The 23,956-nt window shown below is 43.4% G+C and overlaps 2 protein-coding genes across 2 annotated transcripts; both read left to right on the plus strand.

The window, feature by feature from the left end:
• The first annotated feature begins 3,670 nt into the window (after positions 1-3,670).
• LOC120028647 (distal membrane-arm assembly complex protein 2-like) lies at positions 3,671-7,026 on the plus strand. Its single transcript, XM_038973857.1, has 6 exons — positions 3,671-3,711; positions 4,572-4,762; positions 5,084-5,164; positions 5,350-5,489; positions 5,968-6,130; positions 6,493-7,026. Exons 1-6 carry the CDS (start codon positions 3,694-3,696, stop codon positions 6,644-6,646), a joined length of 747 nt encoding a protein of 248 aa, XP_038829785.1. The 5' UTR covers positions 3,671-3,693; the 3' UTR covers positions 6,647-7,026.
• A 300-nt stretch (positions 7,027-7,326) lies between these two features.
• Positions 7,327-23,950, plus strand: LOC120029174 (ras and Rab interactor 2-like). The gene is given in 17 exon segments (XM_038974471.1): positions 7,327-7,347; positions 7,441-7,494; positions 7,583-7,651; positions 7,749-7,822; positions 7,824-7,867; positions 8,040-8,095; positions 8,514-8,573; positions 8,736-8,813; positions 8,974-9,024; positions 9,134-9,201; positions 11,549-11,702; positions 14,371-14,421; positions 17,486-17,714; positions 19,580-20,245; positions 20,448-20,765; positions 20,939-21,070; positions 22,807-23,950. Coding segments are annotated over 17 exon segments (2,409 nt in total). The 3' UTR covers positions 23,091-23,950.
• The last annotated feature ends 6 nt before the right edge of the window (positions 23,951-23,956 follow it).

Genomic DNA, 23,956 nt, shown 5'->3' on the forward strand with positions numbered 1-23,956 from the left:
GACAATGAAAGAGGAGTGATTACGATAGAGGAAACCAAGTCCAGATTTAACTTTAGCCTGCAGCTTTGATATGTGCTGAGAGAAGGACAGTACACCGTCTAGCCATACTCCCAAGAACTTGTATGAGGTGACTACCTCAAGCTCTAAACCCTCAGAGGTAGTAATAACACCTGTGGGAAGAGGGGCATTCTTCTTACCAAACCACATGACCTTTGTTTTGGAGGTGTTCAGAACAAGGTTAAAGGTAGAGAAAGCTTGTTGGACAAGAAGAAAGCTTTGTTGTAGAGCATTTAACACAAAATCTGGGGCGGGGCCAGCTGAGTATAAGACTGTATCATCTGCATACAAATGGATGAGAGAGCTTCCTACTGCCCGAGCTATGTTGTTGATGTAAATTGAAAAGAGCGTGGGGCCTAGGATCGAGCCTTGGGGTACAGCCTTGGTGACAGGCACTCTTTGAGAGAGGTAGTTAGCAAACCAGACCAGACCCCTCAGAGACACCAATATTCCTTAGCCGGCCCATAAGAATGGAATGGTCTTTCGTATTAAAAGCTTTGGCCAAGTCAATAAAAATAGCATTTCTTAGAATCAAGTGCAATGGTGACATCATTGAGGACCTTTAATAGCAGTAATGTAAAGAATGCCTTTGTGTAAAGTAAGCAATTAAAAGCTCTGTTTCTTTGTTTTAGCAAAGTCAAATAAACTGAACTGAAAGCATGAAACCACATCAACCAAACCACCTCATACCACTTAGACTCTGATCCCCTTAGTATCAACTGGAACAAAGCTTTATCAGTGTCAGAAGTCACTGAACCTTTTACACACACAATGGGCATGACGGATGCTTAAATGTGCAGACCCATAAACCGTAGCATCACACAATAACCTATATCCATATCATAGCACCAAGTAGCCTCTTATCTCCAATGCATTATTCATCCTGCGCTATGCTATGTAACACTACTTTCAAATAGTTCCCTAGGGCAATCCCTGACTTCTCGTCTCGCTCAGAGACGGCCTGGATGATCAGAGAGGAGTTATGGGCTCGAGGGAACTTGTATCTACAGAGTTAGTGTCTCTGCTGTCTGTGCTGTCCCTGTGGAGTTGTATCTCTAACCTTGCTCTCATTACAGTTCACACTCAGCTCTCAGGGCCGCACATCAGAAGAATTCAGATGGTGGGTTTTTAAGTGGTGTGTGTGTGTGTGTGTGTGTGTGTGTGTGTGTGTGTGTGTGTGTGTGTGTGTGTGTGTGTGTGTGTGTGTGTGTGTGTGTGTGTGTGTGTGTGTGTGTGTGTGTGTGTGTGTGTGTGTGTGTGTGTGTGTGTGTGTGTGGGTGGATCTGCAAAACTAGATGGCGTGCAGTTTCATTCCCTTTCACAAATTAAACCGTGAAGTGTTCTTATGGAGACTGTTCAATTATAGTGGAGTCTACAGTATTTTGCTATTTTTTTCAACAAGCTACAGTAGGCCATTTTGAGTGGCAGACAGCTGTGGAGTTAATTAAGTCATTTCATTGAGTTGAACGGTAGACTGGCTCAGCATCGTGCAGTCATTAGCATGCCTCACTGTGGTAATTACAGCTGTCAGCTCCAATCTTGATAGTAGCGTGGTTCAGCAAAACACCAAGCCGAGGTAACGGCGCTAGTATACAGAACTGTGGGACTGAGCGCTCCGTATGAGATACCGACACATCTTATTTGTACTGAATTGAAACATTTAACTGCACAAGACAATTGTAGGACTAGGTGTGTGTGCGTGTCTGCTATGGCCAATTTTCGCGTCATTAATTTAATTTCTATTTTAATTCTTTTAATTGACTGAATTGAAAACAAAATAAACCCCAACTCTGCTATGGACGACAAAACCAACTGGATAAGAGTTGGTTCTATTTAGTCAACTGTCAGAGTAACAGCAGACATGCTGAGAGGGACTTTGGAGACGCAGCCAACCAGATAATTGCTCATTGTTTAGGCCTTTTAAAGATGAAGCTATCCTCGGCAGCGTCATCACCTGTGGGTTAACGCTAACTATTATTTAACCTAAACGGGCTACAATTTGCAGTAAAAGGGGCGATAGACACGTTGAAAATACAGTCTAAACCAATTTGTCACGCCCTGACCTTAGTTATCTATGTTTTCTTTATTATTTTGGTTAGGTCAGGGTGTGACGAGGGTGGGTATGCTTGTTTTGTATTGTCTAGGGTTTTTGTATGTCTAGGGGTGTTGGTAAGTCTAGGCATATGTTTGTCTATGGTGGCCTGAATTGGTTCCCAATCAGAGGCAGCTGTTTATCGTTGTCTCTGATTGGGGATCATATTTAGGTTGCCATTTTCCCTTTTGGTCTTGTGGGTTCTTATTCTATGTTTAGTTGCCTGTCTGCACTAGCCATATCAGCTTCACGGTTCTGTTTGTTCTTTGTTCATTCTTTAAATAAAGAAGAATGTACGCTTATCACGCTCCGCCTTGGTCTCCTCCCTACGACGGCCGTGACACAATTAAAGAAGAAAAAAAAGCATTAACAGTTGGTACTGGATCAAAATCTGAAGAGCGTCTCCTGGTATCCTTGGCAACACACGTTGCAGTGACTATCTCCACATATCAACATCATGTGCTATTTATGCGTCAGCAGCACACACTGAGAAACAAGCAGACTTAATGTTTGTGTGTACTGTATCATGTACAGTGTGAATCCTATCCCCTCTATGTGGCGAGTCAGTACTCTGGGTCCTCAAACAGAAGTTAAGTGGATGCACATGACTGAACTATTATTGCGGCTCACGCGCTATCAATCTTTCAGGTGAGGTGAGAGCCGTCTGTTGGTCCGGCGCTGCCCCAGTGGATCCTGGCAGGTGAGAGCCGTCTGTTGGTCCGGCGCTGCCCCAGTGGATCCTGGGAGAAGAGACGAGGAGAGACGAAGGGGATGTTTGTTTTTCTTCCATGTACCGAGCCGTCTGCACATCTGTCAGACCTGTTTTTCTCCTATACCTGCAACGTATGTGGAAATGTAGATGAGAGAGAAGCCATTGGGAGAATGGGATTGTGGAATAAATGGATTGGAATGAGACAGGGGAGATGTTGCCACACTTTTACATTCTTACTTAGGCTATTCTATCACTCTCTTTCAGTTACTACAATTCTCAATTCTCCATGTTGCCTGTATTCCCCAGTCATACTTTATAAAATCATTCACTCAACACACCACCTGCAGTCCTGCACCCCTCAAATGATTAACCGATCCACCAATTTCCAGGTCCTAAAATGAATCTAGAAGGACTGACCTGCTCTCAGACAGTGAATAATAGCTTACCCTACTGTCATTCTCCAAGTTATTATGGCTGTGGTCTAGTTAGCCGACATTGACAGGAAAGGGTAGAGAAGAAACAGATTCACACAATGTCTAGTGCTATTGCCAAACAACAACTGTGATGATGGAGTATAAATCTTAATTTATTATGGAAAGCCCTAAACGACATAACTTGGCGTCAAATTACAGTAGCTTCTTGAATGCAAAGGTTGTACAGCGTATAATTTAGTGAAATCACCTATGTTGCGCTTCATTATTTTTTTCGGGTACTTTCCTTTTTGTGAGACTTCTTCGAGCGCCCCCCTGCGTTTTGAGAAATATCTACAAGGTAAATAGAACGCAAAAGCGCTACGTTTGTCCCAAACCACTGCCAGTAGTACGTTAACAACATGGCTGCTCCCTTGATGGTAAGTTTATCCTCTGCTTCTCACGTCGCTAACGCTAATAAATACCAATTAAAACCGGTATTTTGCATTAGTGTAGCCTATATTTTTAAGTTGAAGGTAATCTCTGGGTTCAGCGTCCAGAATATAACGTTACACGCAAAAAAGGTGGAGGGATCACATAACGGTGAGTATCTCGATAGTGACGTCTCAGTGCAATATTTTCTATAGTAATATTTTTGTGACAGGAAATATTCTGCAACACCTACATGATAAAATACATACATAAGTACAATGAGCATACATATTTTAGCAGAATTACAAATAGCAGGTTAAATAAAGCAAGGACAACCACCACCAAGCGCTCTGGCTCAACACATGGCACATAGCTATGACTCCAGGTAAATTGTCTTCTCACCTCTGCCTGCTTAAATTTAGTTTTGTAGAGTAAAAGACAAATCAGTGGTGGACCTTTTAAAAAGGTGCTACCTATCACATTTTTCTAGATTATCAATAAAACAGATGTGATATACTTTTGGGGATCAAGTGATATGTTTGGTACTCGTGGGGGGCAAGAACAGTGTGGGCCGTTGATCGCTGAAAAGTAACGAACTAATCAAATCAACAGTGATTTGTTGGAGTGCAAAAGTCTACACATACATGGGGGCCCTCCAAGAACAGAACTGATGAACTGGTCTACGAAGTCAAAATCCAAACTATGCAACATCACACATGGACAAGAGTGGAGGTGCAAACTAAAGCACTCCTTTCACAACTCTTGAGTTTATAGTTACCGCATATTAGCATGGCTAGTAGATTTCCTCTCCTTTGCATTTTCCTCTCTCCTTTCTCACTGTCCATGTTCTGTGTATCTGTCTTGTCAGTTGATGCGGCGAAGCTGTAGGCAGGTGACCCTCTTGGCCGCCGCATCGCGTTACTGGAGCTCTATCCCTGTGGCTCCGCCCTCACTACAGTCCAGGCTCCTCCTCTTCCTCAGCCAGCGTTTCCATGACATTGAGACTATCCTCAGCTGGAGCTCCTGGTTCAAGAACCGAGGTCTACGACAGAAGAATTTGTATGTGTAACAGGAAAACACACCGATTATTCTAGCTACATGCATTTCTATCAGAGCGCCACGGTCTGAAATGAACGTGTAGGTTATCATCAGGTCCCAAATCAGTCCCTCCCCCTTGGCCCTTACTCTTTAATGCAATAAGGCGTTGGTAAGCAAAATGGTAGACGCTCCAACACTGCTTATGCTATCCAGACCCTTTTAGATCTTCATGCAATGAAGGGTTATAGGCTAAGGCGAATGTGTAGGGAGTGAATTGGAACCGGCTGTCCCAACTCCATAAACATTGTTCTCAGCCCAACCCCTGTCTCTTTCCCCTCACAGTTTCTATGGTTACACCCAGCAAAACTATGGGGACAACATTGCAGCTGCTTATTGCATCCTTAGCCTGAAGGGAGGATTCAGGTAACTGTTACGCCATCTTGGGCTGCCCATAACCGCCTGTGCATGCCCCCTTTTTGACGTGTTGGTGAATATTGATGCGCTTTCAGTGTTTTTTTTTTGTCATGCATTTGGATGTTTTTTTTGTTGTATTTGCTGATCACTGTGTCATTCACTTGTTAGTGATGACTAGCCTTTTGACCCTCCAGGTTTGCAGGGCAGTCAGAGTGGTTCCGATCAGACAGAAGAGGGAAGTTCAATTGGGACTTCATGAACCACCGGGACACCTCCATAGAGGAAGTGGATGTCAGCAACACACTCATTAACTACACGGGCCTGGAAAACCTGGGTACATACCACTTTATTCATGTCCGGGGGGTGGGGATTTGTATTCATGTCACATTGCAGGATCAATAAGCAAGTTACCCTTCCTAAATATTAATGGATAACTTAGCATTGTGGTTGATATGTATTTTTATGTATGTACTCTGCCAGTGGTTTTCAACCTGTTTTCCGCAGGGGTTTTTTTAAATTATTTTTTCAACAATCAATAACAGTTGGCACTATTAATGGTATTATATGCAATTTTACATTATTTTTCACAATGCATATTGTTTATACAAATAATAATAGGCCTTTAATCTGTTAGTCACTGATCAAATGTACTCTAAATTTGACTGCCGGGATTTTGTTAAAAAGTTTTGCGACTCTGCGGATGGTGTTCCTCAAACTTTCGGCAGTGATTTGGTGGTCTCCGAAACGGAAAAGGTTGGGAATCACTGCTCAAGGCTGTAAAATGTAACTCCTTTTTCTCTTCTCTTTCTCAGTGAAACAGAGGGGGTTGCGTACTCTCTCTGTGAGTGGCTGCGCTGAGGTGGATGACTGGTTCCTGTCCCGCCTCCATATCTTCCAGGACACCCTGGAGGAGCTGGACATTTCGAACTGTCCCCGAATCTCTGTGGGGGGCCTGGCCGCACTGCAGAAGCTGAGGTACACTGACCAACACGGAAGGAAATGACAAAGACCGAGGCGTTATATCAATTAGTACGTGAGGAACCGAGAAAAGACTATCTCCTTGCTTCGTCCTTAAAATGTATTGGAGGGGAAAAATCCAATGTCCCTCCTTTTGGACCTTCTCCTCTAATGCGTTTTGAGAAGAAGGTGAGGAGAGAGGACACAAGGAATCATGGGGAAATTAATTGAGAAAGAGACAGCATCACTAAAATGTCCATGCATTTCCTCATGGCACTTGCCTTAGATATATTTGCATATGTGTGTATATATAGGGGTCAATGGACTCCATAACTTCACAAATTGATACAAACATCCCTTCTCTTCCTCTTGTGTGTCAGGGGTCTGCGACGGCTGAACGTGTCCTCCCTCCCCAAGCTCCAGAACCCTGGGCTGGTCGCCATCCTGCTGGAGGAGATGCTTCCTCATTGCCATGTTACTGCTGTCGGGTACGACCACAGCCTGATCTACAGCCAAACACAGACAGACGGCTAGACGCCCAGACACAGATAAAGGCCCAGGCTGACGCTGGACGTCAAAATCTGACTAGAGAAGTGGAGAGACACAATCAAAGTTGGGCATGGTGACAAATGCTCTTATTCGCTCTCTTTTTGTTTCTTTAACTAACAGTCACACAGACAGACAGGCAGGGAGGGATGCCCATTTAGTGTGTGATGTAGAGCCTCACTGATTTAAAAAATGATAAATTATCAGACAAGTGCTTTACTTACTTGTAGAGCAACATTGTCGTCCTTAAGCTATCAAAATTATCAGTCTAAAAAATGTTCCTTCAAAATATGTATATATGATGATGGTATGGATTATTATTATTATGCGTTGTATTGGTGATTTAAATAAAATATTTGTAAAGTATGCCTCCTGTTGTACATCTGGATCAATACAGACATTTATGAAGCAGACACAGAAAACCAAATAGACAAGTCATGGTTAGCGTTTTAAAACTGGTGTGAATCTTATTAACTGTGAGGGATGTAAATCCCATAATCCTTTGTGAGATTGAGGAGAGGAGACCTTAAAGCTGCCGTTGAATAGAAGGAATAACGATTCAAGAGGAAAACGGAGAGAATAACATATTTTGTAGACTGAAGAAATGATGTATTAACTACCTTATACTGTTGCAATCATACTGTTCAAAACATTGCTGCCATGACCTCATGCTTAAACTACTTCTGCAGGTACATAACACTATATTGAGTCATAATAATCTACACAGATTATTTTGTTCTTTGCTGCTATCACCACTCAAGATTTACCTCTTTCTACATCAGAAACACCCTGAGCCCTTCTTTGCCCTGGCCAGGGAGGATCAAGCCTATTTTCTGGCTTTTTCTTAACTTCATTTCCTGAATTGTGCAGTTGGTGCCTGTGTATTTTTAGGTATCTCTAACAGCGGTGTTGTTGTATGTTAAGCCCACAGCATGTCACTACTTCATCAAGTTGCTGAAGGTCAAGGGACTACTCAAATGCTGCTACTCACAGGTTCGGGATTCTTTCATATCCTTTATTCTGTGTCTGAGTTAGTCACCCACAGCCTGTATTGAATTGTTACCGGGGTCATCCATTTCGGTTTGTGCAGAATATTCACACCCTGGAACGTGTAGCAGCAGGATTGGAGGGAGAGGACCTGATTGAACCTTCTACACCTCACTGTCAGATTTATGTGCCGGAAAGAGTAGGACTTGGACTGGATGAAAGGTTAGTGTATGTGGTACGGTAATATCTAACTGTGATGGTTTAACAAAACGCTGTTATACCACCTAGGCAGACACTCATTTACATGGATATGCTAATTAAATTGTCATTTAGAAGGAATATGGGTGCTATTAAAATAATTGTTGAATTATGCTATTTTACCTCTGACCTGCAGAGAAAATCTTCTCTGATGACATCCCCAAATGTGACAAGTGCAGTAATCTGGTTAAAGGGAAAGGGGATACCTAGTCAGTTGTACAACTGAATGCATTCAACTGAAATGGGTCTTCCGCATTTAACCCAACCCCTCTGAATCAGAGAGGTGCGGGGGGCTGCCATAATCGACATCCACGTCTTCGGTGTCCGGGGAACATTGGGTTAACTGCCTTGCTCGGGAGCAGAACGACATATTTTTACCTTGTCAGCTCAAGGATTCGATCCAGCAACCTTTCGGTTACTGGGCCAACCGCTAGGCTACCTGCCGCCCCAAACCAGGTGAGTGCCTGCCTTATCATTTCTTTTCACTTCTTATCCATCCTTACTTGAATATGCTCTCTCCATTTTTCAGTTCCTCATAGTTCAAAGTTCTTACGGACCTGTTTATTAAACGTTCTTTGTAAAATACTTGATTTCTCCTTGTTCTCCATTTTCAGATATTGTTTTCTTTGGTGAGAATCTACCAAAGAGGTTCTTCACCTCAATGGCCATGGTGAGTGTGGTTTGGGTGGTGACCTGATAGACTGCATTGAGTTTGTGTGTCTTTGTCTTTTCCATGTATGTGCAGATTTGTGTGTGTACAACCATAATAAAGTGATGAGCCATAATGAAAGGCACAGTACTCAGTACTGATTTCCTGTTTCTTTTCCTCCAGGACTTTCCTCGCTGTGATTTGCTGATTATAATGGGTACCTCCCTGCAGGTTCAGCTCTATGCTGCTCTTGTTGGCAGGTGAGTCTTTCAGGAGACTCTTTTCACAGGATCATGATTATAATGTTATCTGATACACTACTATTGGTATAGTATTGCATTTCAACATGTGTCCTCTTCATCCATGGATTCTAGCATCAACGAGCTCATAAATGGTGTGTGATGGAATATGTGTTTGCACTGTTTCAAACAGCTGCCCCAGACTGCTCATTAACCTGGAGCAAGCAGGCAGTGTGAGTCCTCTGGCCTGTCCCTGTTTGTCTGGATTTGCGTGAGACTTTCCTTCCTCTATCCACCTCTGTATTTTAACTTGTATATCTTTCTGTCTGTGTCTCCCTGTAGGCAGATCCTGTATTAGGGATGATAGGCATTGTCGGAGGGATGGACTTTGACTCAGAGAAAGCATACAGGTGAGAAGCTATCGCTTTCAATTGAACTATGATGATAATGGTTAAGATGGTGTTGGAAGTGTTGCTGATGAATATTCATTAGTTATGATTTGTCAAAACCAAGGAGGAACAGGCCAATCAGAGCTCTGTGGCTGCTGGGAAGGCTAAGGTAGAATAACCAATGAGAGACCGGCCGGCTCCAACCCATCACTAGGCTTCAGTCTGGAAGCAGATTTGCATACAGTAACCAGGACTGTGCTCTACTGTCTGGTTTTGGAGTTTCTCATTTAGTTTGCACTCTACTAACTTCTCTCTCCTCTCCAACCTCTGTTTGATGTAAACCCACCTCCTGACTCCTACTGTGTGTATTGGTCTGTCTTTTGACAGTTCCCACAGATGGAGTTTATAGCAATACACACTAAAACAAGCATACTTTTCCTTCTGAGTGAGAGACCTACAGACACTGAGCTGTCAGCATGCCAACTAGCTCTGTTGAGTCAGTTGATTCATTTAGACGGAAGTGACAAAGTATAGAAGACATGGCAGGGTAACAAAGATGATGAATATCTGATTCATCCACTGATGCAGTGACACAACTACTGTAAATAGAATGAAAAAATATATAATATAGCATTTTATGATCAATTACTATTTACAATCAATTATAATTATGCATTTGTTTTTCATGGCATTGCTTTCTGTTCTTATTGTTTATATCAATTGTTTTAATATAATTATTAAGCGTACCTGTGGCATTTGGTTTCTCTACTTCCTGTGGATGTTGGCGTTGGACGTTTCTATTTCAGCACGAATGATGCAGCAGAAAGTTACCACAGTGGTGTGATATGATGTCGCAGTAAGTCTCTGGTGTTGACCAAATGCAACTCCATGCTTTCTAGAAGATTGTGTGTGATACAACGAGTAAAAACACAAAATAACGTGGCAAGGTCTCCCACTGAAGTTGGTATTTTTCATGCACACACACTACATTAAGCATTGAGCTCATACACAGCTGGTACAACTGATGTTGATTGGTACAACTGATGTTGTCTGTGTTGGGTGCATGGGTTGTTTAATTCTATGTTGAATGTATTGTAACTGTGAGTTGAACAGAAAATACTATTGCACATTTACAGTCCACTTAGAATCCCACCTTTATTGTCATGCAGCTTTTAACTGAATCCATTTTGTCTGTGTTTCCAGCTCTATAAAGTGCAACATTCAGATGTGTCTCTGGGTAAAAGAGAGCGAGATGAGCATTATTCAGGTCTTGAGAGTAAAGGCTAAGCAGACTCATTTCTTTATGTTAGATGTGTTAGCAAGGTTAACCACATGAAGGGGGTGGGAGATGAAGGAGGAGGAGAGAATGAGAAAAAGAAAAATAGAGAACTTGTGGGCAAGTGGAAGTGCAACATCAAATGTCAAGGTGTGTGGTAGAGGCAGGTGATGCATCGACACAAAATATACTTCTGACGGAACAGAGAAAGACTGTTGCCGAGGTACGAAATCTGCAGTAGACAAATGTTTTACCCTGTTATTTTTCACCGATAAGACAAATTGTAGAGCAACATAGTTAGAATGTCAGAGGACAGGTCTGTAGGCACAAGGTTACAACATGAAGAGATCTGTGGAGTTTGTTAGGCTGGCAACATGAAGAGATCTGTGGAGTTTGTTAGGCTGGCAACATGAAGAGATCTGTGGAGTTTGTTAGGCTGGCAACATGAAGAGATCTGTGGAGTTTGTTAGGCTGACGTGGAGATACATAAAGTCACAGCTACTTTGACAAGCAGCCCTAGGGGCCGTTAGCAGTAAGTAACCCTTTTTAATACATCTATCATCTCAAATCAGCCGTAAAGGTTAGTTCACCAACTTTTGGGTAAACTATCCCTTCAAATGTTAGTTGAGGAAGGATATAAACACTATTTTATTCCAGAATAACTTTTTCAAATAGTTTAATGTTCTTTGTTTCATATATTTCATGTTGATATATTGGATTTCATCTTCATCCATATGCAGTTGGCATACACTAAACATTTTGCACAACTATGTTTCTGTGGTGTCCTCTCTAGTCTGGGATGATGAGGGTGTTCGGTAGATCAGGATAAGAAGAATGACTCACAGGTGAGGATCTTTTCTCCACACCATGGATCGTTATTAGAGACCCACTGAGGTTATAGATCTATTTTATATGAGCTCTCTGGTGGTTTCCAGGACACAGATTAAGCATCGTCCTGGACTAACAGGCATTTAAAATTTAACATGCTTTTTAGTCTGGGACTAGACTTAATATGTGTCCGGGAAATCGCCCCTGTATGCTGTAACAGCATATTATGAAGCCTCAAACTACCCTTTTTGTCAATATCTCTAGAGGTGTGAGTGGCACGGTGAGGACAGAGAATGAGGTTACTGATAGAGTTTCGAGGAGGCCCCTGACTCTGCTGGACAGGTTGCGACTGTCAGGACACCTGGGCCACTGTGATAGAGACGAGGCCCATGCTGCCCTCTGGGGCCGGCCTGCTAGGGTGAGTTCCCCCCCGACTAACCTCTGTCTTTACACAGATCACTGTGCCCATCAGTCACTGTCTGTCCCAAATGACACCCTATTACCTTTTATAGTGCATTACTTTTCACCAGGGCCCATAGGCTCTACTACCCATAGGGCTCTGGTCAAAAGTAGTGCACTATGTAGGGAAAAGGGTGTCATTTAGGACAGACCCACTGTGTAGTTCCATGACACTATCTACTGTCTGACCTCATTGTTGACCTCTCTGTATCCAGGCCCTTAGGCCTAGCCTCCAGGTCACCTTGGTACATTAGGTTAGCATTTGGACAGGCTGCGATTTTACAGATGATTTTGGAAGCAGACACTTACAGTATGTCGAGTTACTCTTGTAGTTCCCTTTTCTTTGCATGAAAGGAAATGAATGCAGAAGTGCTGCAGAAGTGCTGGAGAGATACAGATGGACTGAAAGAAAGAGGAGCGGACTGAGTAGTGGCGTAGAAGTTGATCGATGCGGAACATATATTTGGTTTGCTAAAGAACCCCAGCTATCTTAAGGGCCGTGTTTTAACAAGATCAGCCACTGAGACAAGTGAGTACGGTGAGACAATGGTGATCCAGTATCTGGATACAGCATCCTATTACGCTGTAAGAGCTACTGTATGTCAGGGTTTAGGTTGAATTGGTGGTATAAGCACTTTATATTTCAAAAAAGTATTTAGAACCCTTGACTTTTTCTAAATGTTGTTGTGTTACAGCCTGCATTTAAAATGTATTCAATTGAGATTTGTTTTTGTAGGCTGGCCTACACACAATATCCCATAATGTCAAAGTGGAATTGTTTTTCGACATTTTTACAAATGTATTAAAAATGAAACCCTGAAATGTCTTAAGTCAATAGGCATTCAACCACTTTGTTATGGCAAGCCTAAATAAGTTCAGGAGTAAATACTTGCTTAACAAGCCACATAATAAGTTGCATGAACTCACTCTGTGTGCAATAATAGTGTTTAACATGATTTTTGAATGACTGCTTCATCTCTGTACCACACATGTACAATTATCTGTAAGATCCCTCAGTCGAGCAGTGAATTTCAAACACAGAAGGTTTTCCAATGCCTCGCAAAGAAGGGCACCTAGCTAAGCACAGGCAAAATCCTATAGGAAAACCTGGTTCAGTCTGCTTTCCACCAGGCACTGGGAGATTAATTTACCTTTCAGCAGGGCAATTGCCTAAAACACAAGGCCAAATATACACTGGAGTTGCTTACCAAAAAGACAGTAATTGTTCCTGAGTGGTCGAGTTACAGTTTTGACTTAATAAGTCTACTTGAAAATCTATGGCAAGACCTGAACGTGGTTGTCTAGCAATGATCAACAACCAATTTGACAAAGCTTGAACAATTTTGAAAAGAATAATGGGCAAATGTTGCACAATTCAAGTGTGGAAAGCTCTTAGAGACTTACCCAGAAAGACTAACAGTTGTAATAGCTGCCAAAGGTGCTTTTACAAAGTATTGACTCAGGGGTGTGAATACTAATGTAAATTAGATACTTCTATATTTAATTTTCAGTAAAGTTGCAAAATAATTTTTGGACATTTTCACTTTGTCATTATGGCGTATTGTGTGTAGATGGGTGAAGGAAGAAAAACATGTAATCCATTTTGAATTCAGGCTGTAACACAACAGAATGTGGAATAAGTCAAGGGTAGAAATACTTTCTGAAGGCACTGCAAATGATGAAGTGAACAAAGGGGAGTTAAATTCTCTTCCCCAAATTTAGTTGACGATATGCATCGATATTTAGAGAACTTGATATTTAAAATAGCTTGCCTTGCATCAAACTGCTGCTTCCTATAGTTTGTTCTTGACACAAAGTGAACATACCAATGTGTCACTCACTATCACAGTCAGGCATCTGAACACAATGTTCATTAAACCCACTTCTGTAGCCCTATTGCGCGCTCACTTACAGTACCAGTCAAAAGTTTGTACAGACCTACTCATTCAAGTTGTATTTTTATTTTTTACTATTTTCTACATTGTAGAATAATAGTGAAGACATCAAAACTATGAAATAACACATATGGAATCATGTAGTAACCAAAAAGTGTTAAACAAATCAAAGTATATCTTATATTTGAGATTCTTCAAAGTAGCTACCCATTCTCTCAACCAGCTTCATGAAGGCAAGAACAGCTCAAATAAGCAAAGAGCAAAGACAGTCTCACTCTCAAAAAATGTCTTATTTTTTTCAATTCTGTCTGTCTCTCTCTTTCGCTTCTCTCACTCCATATCTCTCTCATGTTGCCAGTGTGTCTGTTCATCCCTCTGTGGCTCTACAGTTTAACAGATCAGCTACAGTCTAGCAGTCTGTCCCAGCTGGGTCCAAGTCTGAATTCACCCTTGTCGTCTCTCCTCTTTCTCACCCACGCTCTCTTCCACTTATCATCTTCCTTTCACTCCTCCTGCACAACTATATCCTTGTCATCCATCCTAGTCACTTCATATCAAACGTTTCGTCCTCTATCTGCTCCTCTTCTTACTCTCCCTCCCTCTACCTGCTCCTACTCTTCTTGACGGCTACCATCTCATCTTCTCTCATTCTGTTTGATCTCCTTCCTCCCTTTCTTTTTGTGTATCTGTTTGTGTGTAGACTCCTGGCTGTGTCCCACCTCTGACCTCCAGCCTGATCACTTGACTCAGAGGGCTCCTGGTACTGCCATGTGCACCATACAGGTAATATTCATAGCTGTATTCATAGCTTCATAACATGTCTATAAAAGTTGGGATCTACACTATATGGTCAAAAGTATGTGGACACCTGCTTGTCGAACATCTCATTCCAAAATCATGGGCTTTAAAATGGAGTTGGTCCCCCCTTTGCTGCAATAACAGCTTCCATTCTTCTGGGAAGGCTTTCCACTAGATATTGGAACATTGCTGCGGGGACTTGCTTCCATTCAGCCACAAGAGCATTAGTGAGGTCGGCACTGATGTTGGGCGATTAGGCCTGGCTTGCAGTTGCCATTCCAATTAATCCTACAGGTGTTCAATGGGGTTGAGGTCAGGGCTCTGTGCAGGCAAGTCAAGTTATTCCACACCGATTTCGACAAACCAGTTCTGTATGGACTTCGCTTTGTTCAGAGTCATTGTCATGCTTGAACAGGAAAGGGCCTTCCCCAAACTGTTGCCTCAAAGTTGGAAGCACAGAATTGTCTAGAATGTCATTGTATGCTGTAGCGTTAAGATTTCCCTTCACTGGAACTAAGGGGCCTAGACCGAACCATGAAAAACAGCCCCAGACCATTATTCTTCCTACACCAAACTTTACAGTTGGCATTATGCATTCGGGCAGGTAGCGTTCTCCTGGTATCCGCCAAACCCAGATTAGTTCGTCAGACTGCCAGATGGTGAAGCGTGATTCATCACTCCAGAGAACGCGTTTCCAGTGCTCCAGAGTCCAACGGCAGCAATCTTTACACCACTCCAGCCGACACTTGGCATTGCGCATGGGGATCTTAGGCGCATGGGGATCCATGGCTGCTCGGCCATGGAAAACCATTTCATGAAGCTCCTGACGAACATTTCTTGTGCTGAAGATGCTTCCAGAGACAGTTTAGAACTGAGTAGTAAGCTTGCAACCGAGGACAGACCATTTTTACGCTCTTCAGCACTCGGCGGTCTCGTTCTGTGAGCTTGTGTGGTCTACCACTTCACGGCTGAGCCGTTGTTGCTCCTAGACATTTCCACTTCACAATAACAGCACTTACAGTTGACCGGGGCAGTTCCAGCAGGTCAGAAATTTTACGAACTGAATTGTTGGAAAGGTGGCATCCTAAGACGGTACCACGTTTTTTAAAATGTATTTTATTTAACCTTTATTTAATTAGGCAAGTCAGTTAAGAACAAATTCGTATTTACAATGATGGCCTAGGAACAGTGGGTTAACTGCCTTGTTCAGGGGCAGAACAACAGATTTTTTACCTTGTCAGCTCGCTGATTCAATCTAGCAACCTTTCGGTTACTGGCCCAATGCTTTAACCACTAGGCTACCTGCTGTTGAAAGTCACTGAGCTCTTCAGTAAGGCCATTCTACTGCCAATGTTTGTCTTTGGAGATTGCATGGCTATGTGCTCGATTTTATACACCTGTCAGCAACGGGTGTGGCTGAAATAGCCGAAACCACTAATTTGAAGGAGTGTCCACATACTTTTGTATATATAGTGTATTCACTGTGTTGCATTCTGCTTTAACATGACATGTCGTTTGAGACCCATTCCACCGGATGTGTTGCCAAGGTTTGACATGTGGTTCACATTGAGAAGCAGAAGTCTGCTCTGGGTGTTCCTGTTGCTTTGTAACAATATCCCAGTCAATTGTCCCTCTCAGCATTATAGATGAGTAGAGGTGTACCTCAGTTCAGACTGACTTCACTCTTCATTCGAAGAGTTGTATCTTACATTTGAATACTGTATGTCCTTTTTCAAATCTATATAGGTTTTAAAGGCCCAGTGCAGTCAAAAGTATGTTTTTCTTGTGTTTTGATATCATACTGTACAACAGCTGAAGAAGCTATCACTGTAAAAGTGTGAAGAAATTATATCAGTAGCTAGGTTTCCATCCAATTAGTAAATATTCTAGAATCAGCATTAAAGAAAATATGTGCATTTTCCCACCAGTGGTTTGTTTCCACCAAACGGACTTGTTGTGAATAGAAATCATGATGAGTTTTCATGTACAGAATAAGTTCAATGTGCTTCCATCTAATTTTCAACTCTACCTACAGTTTTGTCACAAAAACTGTTGTGTTAAATAGCAAGTGTGCCTACTTTGGCCTTGGCCCGTGCGCAATATCCAGCAGCTCACAGACACTGTGCTAGTCTACGTGATGAGATTATTATGGATAAGAGCGAGGATATTTTTATTCTTCAAATGGCAGTAAAGCATCAATCATCATGTCACCAGAATAAGACCCTCAATATTTATTGTGAAGGAGCATCAAGCTCATCACCATTCACTTTCACCACCCTGTGAAATTCATCATAACTTATTTTATCTGTAGCCAGAGTCATAGTGGGAGGACCACATACCGTATCATCGCGTGTCTCCAATACGAGAGACACGCGGTTATACTTCAATACGACGGTTATTATATCAATATTTGCACATAAAGGTGTTTTCACCGCCATTTCTCGCATAAATAATTTTATAGACACAAATAAATTGTGCGATGTCGAAAGAAGAAATTATCTCTGCATTTTAAAAGTTGTACCGAAACTTCCTGTCTCCATCACAGCTGTCGTGATTTTTTTTATACGGTATTACTTTACTCACATAAAAACTGTGGAAGGAAACGTGGTTAATGTTATTTCCTGATAGTTGCTGGCTGAAAGGATGCATGGGTGGAGTTTTGGCTTGCCTGGTGACATCACCAGGCGGTATAAGGTGTAATAGACCAATGACAAAGAGAGTTCTAAACCTTAGGCCCGTCCTCCGCTTTGGTGCCCTTCCCCTTCCACTCAGACCTCTCCCGGACAGTCCTAGTAAAATTCTTGATTAAGAAAGATTATTTTGCTAAAAAGCTATTTTGGTTTATTTTTGACCACTACAGTAAGGTATTTATTTCTTACCCAGAAATTATTTGATGTTGAGATAAAAACAACCTTTAATACTGAAACCATTATATTGTATCAAATCATTCTCCAATGATAATTTAACATTTTCGGGAAGATCCTCATGTGCCTCATGCCTTTTAAATACACAGTCAAGCTCCCTCTCAAGTGTGTCTTCTGTTCAATAGCTGACAGCAGCCAATGGTGCTCTGTCCATCATCAACCCACTCTATCTCCATGAGCATGGCGATGACTGGCTGACGCATCAACCAACCAGCCCACAGCGAGTTAATCTGCCATCCAATTATAGGCGTGAGAGACGACTGAGTACGAGACCTTGGTCAGGGGCGGATCTTCTTACTAAGAGAGCTATCTCATTGGAGCAGGAGCCCTGCAGCTCTAGTCCTGATAATCCAGGTAAAGTGATTTTGCTGGTAAAGGCCCAGTGTGGTCAAAAACATGATTTCTTTAGTTTTATAATTAGTTCCTCACTATGAGGTTGGAATAATACTGTGAAATTGTGAAAATTATGATAATGTCCTTTTAGTGTAAGAGCTGAAATTATTTGATATATAAAAAATATATTTTAAACAACTGCATTGGACCATAAAGGTGTTTTATTATCCATGTCCATCCTGTCTGTGGGAAAATGTCACCGCATTAATCATGCTTCTCTCTGTAGCTAATGAGACATCCTAGAACTCACTAGCCATTATGCCAAAACCAAAATCAACCAACGACTAACTGATACAGTGCATTCGGAAAGTATTCAGACCCCTTGACTTTTTCCACATTTTGTTACGTTACAGCCTTGTTCTAAAATGTATTAAATTGTTTTTATTCCCTCATCAATCTACACACAATACCCCATAATGACAAAGCAAAAACATATTTTCTTTTTAAAGAAATAAAACTGATATCACATTTACATAAGTATTCAGACCCTTTACTCAGAACTTTGTTGAAGCACCTTTGGCAGCGATTACAGCCTCGAGTCTTCTTGGGTATGATGCTACAAGCTTGACACTTGTATTTGGGGAGTTTTTCCCATTGTTCTCTGCAGATCCTCTCAAGCTCTGTCAAGTTGGATGGGGAATGTCACTGCACAGCAATTTTCACGTCTCTCCAGAGATGTTCGATCGGGTTCAAGTCTGGACTCTGGCTGGGCCACTCAAGGACATTCAGAGACTTGTCCCAAAGCCACTCCTGCATTGTCTTGGCTGTGTGCATAGGGTCGTTGTCCTGTTGGAAAGTGAACCTTCACCCCAGTCTGAGGTCCTGAGTGCTCTGGAGTAGGTTTTCATCAAGGATCTCTCTGTACTTTGCTCTGTTCATCTTTGCCTCAAACCTGACTAGTCTCCCAGTCTCTACCGCTGACAAATATCCCCACAGCATGATGCTACCACCACCATGCTTCACTGAAGGGATGGTGCCCTACAGTGACGGTTGGCATTCAGGCCAAAGAGCTCAATCTTGGTTTCATCAGACCAGAGAATCTTGTTTCTCATGGTCTGAGAGTTCTTTAGGTGCCTTTTAGCAAACTCCAAGCGGCTGTCATGTGCCTTTTACTGAGGAATAGCTTCCATCTGGCCACTCTACCATAAAGGCCTAATTGATGGAGTGCTGCAGAGATGGTTGTCTTTCTGGAAGGTTCTCCTATCTCCACAGAGGAACTCTGGAGCTCTGTCAGAGTGACCATCGGGTTGTTGGTCACCTCCCTGACCAAGGTCGGCCAGCTCTAGGAAGAGTCTTGGTGGTTCCAAACGTCTTCCATTTAAGTATGATGGAGGCCACTGCGTTCTTGGGAACCTTCAATGCTGCAGAATTTCTTTGGGTACCCTTCCCCAGATCTGTGCCTCGACACAATCCTGTCTCGGAGCTCTACGAACAAGTCCTTTGCTCTAACATGCACTGTCAACTGTGGGATCTTATATGGACAGGTGTGTGCCTTTCCAAATCATGTCCAATCAATTTAATTTTCCACAGGTAGACTCCAATCAAGTTGTAGAAACATCTCAAGGATGATCAATGGAAACAGGATGCACTTGAGCTCAATTTCAAATATCATAGCAAAGGGTGTGAATACTTATGTAAATATATTTTTTTATATTCATATACATTTGCAAAAATGTCTAAAACCCTGTTTTCGCTTTGTCATTTTGGGGTATTGTGTGTAGATTGAGGAAAAATACATATTTTATCAATTTTAGAATAAGGCTAACTTAACAAAATGTGGAAAAATTAAGGGGTCTGAATATTTTCCGAATGCACTGTATGTTTAGTCTTGTCTACAGGGTCTCCTGTAGTCCAGACTGCCCCGTCTCCCCCCACCCCTACAGGGGGGGTGGTTCTGAGGAGGCCCAGTAGGGATGCTTCCATTGAGTCACTCCACAGAACAGGGAGCCAGGACCGCACTAACACCCTCAGGACCCCCTCAGACCCCAAGCCCCTGCTCAGCCCTGCCCCTCAGTCACCTCAGAGGGTGTCCTGGATTGAGGACAATGTATGGCTCTCCCAACCACCACCCCCCTCCCTCCTCCTCCCTCCCTCCCTGGAGCTAGACTCGCTGTCAATCAACAGCGCCGAGGAGGAGCCGGAGTCGGTCACCAGTCGCTCCCACTCCCCCCACCCCTCGCATCGGTTGACCGACAAGGTGATGCACCGCCTCTCGGCTGTGGGCCTCGCCATTGGTGGGCTGGGGCGTTCACAGAAGAGGCTGACCAAGCGGGTGCAGGAGCTCAGCAAGCGGAGGGACGGAGTGTTTGCTGGGGCAGTGCTGGGATTCGTTGAGATGACCCTAGGGGCTGGGTTTATCCCTGACATGACAGGTGCGGACCTGCTTCAGGAGGTGCGTACGGCTCTCACTGCCCTGAGAGAGACACTGCTGGACTGTCCTGAGATACACATCCTCATAGACAGTATGGCCGACACAACAGACTGGGAGCTGGGTGAGTCCATGCATTAACAAATGAGTGTTAGAAAACATAATATCACTACTATTATACAACAAAAACTGCTTTAGTTCACTATCCACCACAAAGCCAAGACGGACGAATACTCAACTACATAATATTCCAGAATTGGTTTCTAACAGCTCAGTCTCTCCTTATCATCCATTTTCTCCTTCTCTCTGTCCTCTATCTACATTAGATGCCATACTGGAGCTCTCCCTACACAAGGTGGCCCTAAAGCCCGTGAACGCCCACCTGTACACCTGCCTCCAGAGCTGTCGGCACCACGACGGTAGCCTGCGGAAGCTGAGGGAGAACCAGCGGCTCCTGGAGGGCCGGGGGGTGGAGGAGCTGGAAGGGACGCCTGGGGCGGGGGTCCCTGACCCTGTCACCCTGGAGAAGATCCAGCAGAGGTGGTCAGCCATGCACCAGTCCTACTCCCCCAGCAGGAAGGTCCATATCCTGCTCAAGGTCTGCAAGACCATCTACCACAGCATGACGGCCAATGCCAACCCAGGTGGGTGGTGCAGGGTAGACCTCCTCAGCCTCGGTATGTGGAGTAAATGGGGTTGGTTAGGGTTAGTGTATGTTTCTCTCTTTCTTTAGGTATGGTGAAATTCACCATACACTCTATTAAGGATAATGTTTGGAGTTCTTTGACCTTTGACTCCGTCCTCCCCTCTGTCTCAGGTGTGGTGTATGGGGCTGATGACTTCCTGCCCTGTCTGACCTGGGTGCTTCTGCGTGGTGATGTGGTCACTCTGCAGCTGGACACTGACTACATGATGGAGCTACTGGACCCCACACAGCTGCAGGGAGAGGGTACAAATTATACAAACATATCACGCAGACCCACAGAAACATGTACAGCACCTGTGAAAAGTTTGGACACACCTATTCATTCAAGGGTTTTTCTTTATTTTAACTATTTTCTACATTGTAGAATAATAGTGAAGACATCAAAACTATGGAATAAATAACACATATGGAATCATGTAGTAACCAAAAAAGTGTTAAACAAATCAAAATATATTTTAGATTTTATATTCTTCAAAGTAGCTACCCTTTGCCTTGATGACAGCTTTGCACACGCTTGGCATTCTCTCAACCAGCTTCACCTGGAATGCTTTTCCAAACGTCTTGAAGGAGTTCCCACATATGCTGAGCACTTGTTGGCAGCTTTTCCTTCCGTCTGCGGTCCAACTCATCCAAAACCATCTCAATTGGGTTGAGGTCGGGTGATTGCGTAGGCCAGGTCATCTGATGCAGCACTCCATCACTCTCCTTCTTGGTCAAATAGCCCTTACACAGCCTGGAGGTGTGTTGGACCATTGTCCTGTTGAAAAACAAATGATTGTCCCACTAAGTGTAAACCAGATGGGAAGGCGTAACGCTGCAGAATGCTGTGTTAGCCATGCTGGTTAAGTGTGCCTTGAATTCTAAATAAATCACAGACAGTGTCACCAGCAATGCACCATCACACCTCCTCCTTCATGCTTCACGGTGGGAACTACGCATGCAGAGATCATCAGTTCACCGACTCTGCATCTCACAAAGACACAGCGTTTAGAACCAAAAATCTCACATTTGGACTCATCAGACCTAAGGACAGATTTCTACCGGTCTAATGTCCATTGCTCGTGTTTCTTGGCCCAAGCCAGTCTCTTCTTATTGGTGTCCTTTAGTAGTGGTTCCTTTGCAGCAATTCGACCATGACGGCCTGTTTCACGCAGTCACTTCTGAGCAGTTGATGTTGAGTTGTGTCTGTTACTTGAACTCTGTGAAGTATTTAATTGGGGTGCAATTTCTGAGGCTGGTAACTCTAATGAACTTGTCTTCTGCAGCAGAGGTAACTCTGGGTCTTCCTTTCCTGTGGCGGTCCTCATGAGAGGCAGTTTCATCATAGCGCTTGAGGGTTTTTGCGACTGCACTTGAAGAAACTTTGAAACTTCTTGACATTTTCCGGATTGACTGACCTTCATGTTTTAAAGTAATGACGGACTGTCATTTCTCTTAGCTTACTTGAGCTGTTCTGGACATAATATGGTCATCGTCTTTTACCAAATAGGGCCGTCTTCTGTATACCACCCCTACCTTACAACCCCTACAACACAACTGATTGGCTCAAGCGCATTAAGAAGGTAATAAATTCCACAAATTAACTTTTAACAAGGCACACCTGTTAATTGAAATGCATTCCAGGTGACAACCTCATGAAGCTGGTTGAGAGAATGCCAAGAGTATGCAAAGCTGTCATCAAAGCAAAGGGTGTCTACTTTGAAGAATCTCAATTATGAGATTTTATCACTTTTTTGTTTACTACATGTTTCCATATGTGTTATTTCATAGTTTTGATGTCTTCACTATTATTCTATAATGTAGAAAATAGTAAAAAATAAAGAAAAGCCCTTGAATGACTAGGTGTGTCCAAACTTTTGACTGATACTGTATATGTACACGGACACTCACTGGAAATGAGCCCACCTTATACAGTAGTAACCCTCTTTCGATCTCTGTTTCCCTCTATCTACCTCTGTGTCTGTCTCTCTATTCTGCAGGAGGTTACTACTTGACGTCCCTGTACGCCTCTCTCTTCTACATCAGCAGCTTCCGCCCTCGTCTCGCCACGCGCCAGCTTACCACCGAGGCCCAGCCTCGTCTCACCACGCGCCAGCTTACCACCGAGGCCCAACAATCCCTGAGCCAATGGCATCGCAGGCGCACCGTGCACTGCAACCAATCACGACGCAGCACGAAGCGGAGGACCCTCCGGGGACCTGGGCATGGCGAGAAGGGCAAGGAAAACTCCAGTGACGCAGAGCCGGAAACTGGCACAGTTTAACTGATGACCCACCGGCGCCCTCTAGTGTTGTGGCAAAGGCACTGCACATAATCTCAGAGGTTGTGGTAGCGGTGAGGGAGGAGGAGGGCAGCAGAGTGGAGGGTCAAGGACCCCCAGCTGCACAACTCCAGGCCTCACCTCGGAAGGGGAGACAGGACTCAGGTTAGTCTCCGCAGCGTCCATGAGGACCACAGATGCTAACCTCCACAGCGTGGCCTTCGCTCCAGATCAAAACTCCAAACCTACAACCTAATTTTGACCAAAATTAACCAGATAGATTACTGCTGCCAAGTTTTCCTGTTTCCAAGCTATACAGAGGGTGCTCTAGCAAACAAACAGCAGAGACCTGAGGACACCATCCATCCTGGAACTGAGTGAGTAGTGTTTGGTCTGATGCTATTTTGAAAGCCAAGAATAAAAATAAAGTACATTACAATGATATATTTTAATTTATGGAGACTGAATGCTGAGTTAAGGCTGCCAGGCTTGCTAGGACAGACCAGATAAAACTTCAATTAGCACTGAGGTGTGAAGTGAAAGGTGTTGAAGCCTTTGGGACCAACATGTGGCAGGAGTATTTGAAGCCCCATCCTGCTGTTCAAAGATCATCCACTGGGATTTTCTACAAGAAATCTGCCTCCAGAAATAAAAGTTTCTCCCAAGTGGTTGCGACATCTACTCCCGTTGCCTGCTGCACTGCTGCTTGGATTCCACCTGGCGATCTGTTCACCGTCTGCCCTGGTCTGTCTCCCCCTGACTGGTAGAGGTACCCCCACCACACTCCCCCCTCTCTCCTGAGCTTTTGCTCGCCTCCAGCACTCACGCATTATTGGGGTGAGTGACTCTGAACTTACAATGGCTAGCCC

This window comes from Salvelinus namaycush, chromosome 34, assembly GCF_016432855.1.
Source record: "Salvelinus namaycush isolate Seneca chromosome 34, SaNama_1.0, whole genome shotgun sequence".
In the NCBI taxonomy this organism is placed as follows: Eukaryota; Metazoa; Chordata; class Actinopteri; order Salmoniformes; family Salmonidae; genus Salvelinus; species Salvelinus namaycush.